Below are 4,596 nucleotides of genomic sequence, written 5' to 3' on the forward strand. Positions count from 1 at the left end.
TATATATATATATATGTTGTTATTTAGGGAAACTGAAAAGCATCCAGGCATGTTTTCATCTATAATTCCTTATTCATACTCAGAAAATATATATTTATTTTGTAGCTGGGGAAGCTACATTTTCATTCCAAATGCATGTTCTGGTTTTTGCTTATTAGTACTGCACCATAGTCGAGATATACAATTTTCCTTCTGTCACTATGATTACAAACAGCAGACTATTTGCAGTTTCCAATAGCATGAAACACCCACAATGATCCTGGTATCCAGAGAAAACGTGATCTTTGTGTAGGGTTTAGGTGACATAATGAAGCTAGGGAGCAACCTTCTTTAAAACACAGCTGGCCAACGTTTTTTTTTTTTTTCTTTTCTCAAAATGAAGTGGATTTGGCAATGCGGACGTTTTACCGTATACTGAATAACGTGAATGTGAATTTTTTACACCAGCTCCGCTGTAAATGGGCAGTTGCTATGAACCACATCTCCACTTTTCTTTGATGTAGGTTTTATCATTTGGCCCTCTTTATGGACTTACTTGTAACTTGGAAGCTTCCCTTTGGTCTCGCGAACATAGGACACGTAACATTTCCACAGATCTATGTGTAAGACCTTCATGAGGCATCTCTGAAATAACTGGAGACATAAATCAACAATAGGTCATCTACACTAACGTGAAGACTATTAACCTTAGTCAGTCTGGGTAATTGGGCAGCATGTGTTAATAGAATTGAGCACAAGTAAATTTAAAACTGTCAGAAAGCTACCAACAGACATAAGACAATGTTCTCCAGCAACATGGCATCTGGAATCAGTTCTTCATTCAGATCAGAAAAATCAAAGCAATTTTTTTTTTACTTTCAAACGCGATCTTTGTGTTTTCTGTTTGGATTTTTTTTTTTAGATCTATTTTGCCATTGTGTGATAATTGGACAATGCTCAAGTACACTTCCTGTCCCCGGGGGTATCTCTTCATTGTAACGATGGGATGTGCACTTTGTGAATGTATAATTTTCACCATAGAGGAAGCTATATAGAATGCCTTATGTCTCTGGTTAGCCTGATGGACAAGATATGTATTTTACTGTTCAGCAATGCCACACAAAAGATAAAAATCAATTAACCATTTGAAGAAGTGCTATATCATTTTCAGGGAGTAGAATATAAAACGGAGTTTCAGGCAAAACCTATTCTAGTTTTCAATACAGTTGTAAGAGTCAAAACCTCCTCAGGATTTGTTGCATGAATCCCATCACTTTTTCTTTCGTTCCTTGTGATGACTGGGGGTTGGATTTTGTATTGTGGTGGGTGCGTTTAGTCAAGAATTAAACCAGTTTAAAGGGAGATATTCCGTTGAGTGGTAGCCAAGAGTTGGTCATTAGCTTTGATAAAACATGGTGTGTGGAAAGGAAAGTGCAAGAAACTAAGTATATAAGTTCCAGAAAACAACCTTTGCTGGGTGCAAGGGGGCCCTTTTCACCAGGGACACAAAAACAAACAAAATTGCCATCAGTATTGAAATAATACAATACCACCTATATCAACTAGTTAGAGTGACACAAAAATCAGGAGTTAAATCTTAAAAATGCATTCAAGTACCTTAACTATTAACAATACTGGACCTTATTTGTGTATCACTCGGGTACAGATCCTCATATCTCTGAATTGGTGCCAACATTGTCCTTCCTTCTGGAGGGTGGCTACTTTTGTTCCTCATGGTCCCTGTGTGTGTTGTAAAGTAGTCACTGCTCCAAGCTCGCTCCCTTGCTGGACTACAATCTCATGTTTATTAATTTGTCACAGGAGCGGTCAGCACCAATTCAGAAATGATTTGAGGATCTAAAGCCGAGATATACACAAATAAGATTTTTGGTAATACTACAGGTACTTGAATGCATTTTTAAGCTTTAACCTCTTGAGTTTAGTGTCATTTTAATATTTGAATAATGATGGCAATTTTTTATTTGTTATTTATAGCCCTGATGAAGGGGGCCCTTTAAATCCCCACAATGTGTTGGATTTTAAGGTATAAGATTCTATATTATATAAATTCAAATCTGGACTTTTACTCCTATGTTTCTGGTGCTTTCCTATTCACTCTGCACAATAAGACGAGGCAGACCTTTTTAGTCTTAGGGCCCCTTCATATCAGAACACAGTAAATGGGCTGTAACGCATATTGGCACACAAGAAGAAAACAAAAATTCTGCTGCAGTTTTCTTAACTCACCATAACACAAATTGGGGGGAATTTATCAAAACTGGGAGCAGATTTCAACTTCAACCAATCAGCTTCTCGGTTTCATTTTCAAATCTTACCTGAGCTAACTGGAGAGAGATGCTGATTGGTTGCCATGGAAAACTGCTCCAGATTCTGTCTGCTCTAGTCTTGATAAATTTCCCTCATTGTGGTTCACTGCGGTGCAACAGTACTGCATTCTGTACATGCATTGTGGTGCAATTCCAAACTGTAATGCACAAATGCATTCCTGGCATGACACAGTGCCTTACTGCAATGTGATCCTGTAAAATGTCCATAGGTGATTAAAACGTTTTGCCTGGAATTCCACTTTTACAATTCAATAAAGAAAAATATTTCAATTATATTTATGGCGCTGTACGAGTGATCTAAATACAACATATAAGATACAAGATATCAGCTTCATGATTATAATGTGTGTGTCTATCCTGCAAGAGAATTTGAGAACTGTAAATTAAACTCACCTTTTCAACCTTGTCATAGTTTTTAGCTTTAATCTGTACGTAAATTAAAGGGGAGAAAATAATTAGTATAACATGGTTTTGTGTGATCTGAGAGAATAAACTGTTAGCAACACTATTGTGATTATACTGTCTCCCCCGTCTAATGTGTGTATTGCACTTTCTTGTATTACTGTAAGAAGTGCTGCTTTATACCATATGCTGTGTGTTGTAATGCAGGCAGACTGCATGGCACTTAAAGAGACCCTGTTGTATGACCTTTTTTTTTTTTAAACAAAAATCTTCCTATATCATTTTAGGTGCATTTAATGTATTTTGTGCACATTTACCTGTACAATGCTCCCTTGTGTAGACATTGAAAACACCCAAGAGTGCTGCTGGGTACTGCCATCTTAGACACGATGTCAGCAGCCCTAGCTGACTCAAAGCTGTTACTCAATTGACACTCTACAGTATTCTCCTTCTCTCCTTCCCCGGCAGCTACAAGACGATGAGGGGAGAGATGAAGGAGCTGGGCTTGCAGAAAGTAAATTAGACAGGCCCAGAAGAGTAGGGGGCTTTGCTAGGGAACTGACAATTAGTTAAGTTAAAAGGCACATTTCAAATTATTTAAAAGCATTTATAAAAAGAAAAAACACTGCAAACAAGGATTTAAAATACTTGATTTTTCCTGCAATTTTTTAAGTTGGTGACAGGGTCTCTTTAAAGAAATCCACATTTATCAATATGCCTGCTCTCAGTGTAGTTATTTGTACTCTTGACTACTGTATTTATTATAATCAGTGGATGTACATGGAATCTGTATTTAGTTCAAAATAAATATTTGAGAGGCAATGTTAAATAAAAGTAAAATATTGTGAATGGTATCCTGGTTATGATTCTGTTTTCCATTGCAGAATATTCCAACTTTAAGCCCATGACAATGAAGAAAAGAGGAAATAAAAAAAGGCTTTCATCCCATTATATCTTTTTTTTTTTTTAGTACATTTTACCCTTAGAATACTGTGAACTACACTAGCAAAAAATACACAAATGTTACTTAAAGGATCACTCTATGAGGCAGGGGGGTATCATCCACCTTCTTTTATAACTTAGGGATCGGGATCTCAGGTACAAGCATCTACCTAGGGCATCAATTACCTTAAGGGCCCCTAGACAATTGTGCATCCAGCTGCAGTGCATAACAGATTGGCATGAATGTGTTACATTAAGGTCAGCCCTTTCATTTTCACAATGCTGCCCATGCACTGTAACAAAGAAAAAGATGTCCCTGCATGGTATGTGCATGGCGGTGTGCCGCAGCACAGGTGCATTGCAGGCTATAGTATTTTTTTGCACTGGGGTACCATTTTAGATGAATGGAGCTAGACACATATTGTGCCTTACATTGCTGTAAAACACTCTTTACCGTGTGTTACTGAAATGCACAGGTATGAAGCCAGCCCCGATGTTACTGCTACCATGCCAATCCATTTTAGTAGCCCAAAATTCATATAGTAACTTTCTGAAAGGATGTATACAGAGAGACTGACTTTTTCTAACTTGCATATATGTTCAGATTCTTGTAGCAAAAGCCAACCAGGCAAATAGTATTCTTAGGTCAGCAATGGCAGCCCCCATAACTCTCTCACTTACAAGCTTCTCCTTGGGACACAATCTCCAAAATGAGAACTGAAAAAAACCTGACAGGTGTTAACAGTTTCCTACACTATGCAAAATGAATATTGTTTAGGGTTAAGATATATCTGGATGATATACTAAGTCTTTCATGTGTGCTATAGCAACGTAACTGTCTAATGTGTTTCCATTTTAAAAATGGTATTTAAGTTGAAGAATCAGACTTTAAAAGTAACTTGTTGGTGCAAGAGCCCCCCCCACC

The 4,596-nt window shown here is 37.3% G+C and overlaps 1 protein-coding gene across 1 annotated transcript in view; it reads right to left on the reverse strand.

Annotated features, from left to right (window-relative positions):
* CSTF3 (cleavage stimulation factor subunit 3) overlaps nucleotides 1-4,596 on the reverse strand; it is a 75,998-nt gene that overhangs the window by 34,082 nt on the left and 37,320 nt on the right. Inside the window, exons 4-5 of the mRNA XM_018567960.1 lie at nucleotides 2,721-2,753; nucleotides 536-633 (exon numbers count right to left, since the gene is read on the reverse strand). Of these exons, the coding sequence (XP_018423462.1) occupies nucleotides 536-633; nucleotides 2,721-2,753 (131 nt within the window). The remainder of the gene's footprint in view (nucleotides 1-535; nucleotides 634-2,720; nucleotides 2,754-4,596) is intronic.

The sequence above is a fragment of the Nanorana parkeri genome, unplaced genomic scaffold (assembly GCF_000935625.1).
Source record: "Nanorana parkeri isolate BGI_ZX_2015 unplaced genomic scaffold, ASM93562v1 scaffold30, whole genome shotgun sequence".
NCBI lineage: Eukaryota > Metazoa > Chordata > Amphibia > Anura > Dicroglossidae > Nanorana > Nanorana parkeri.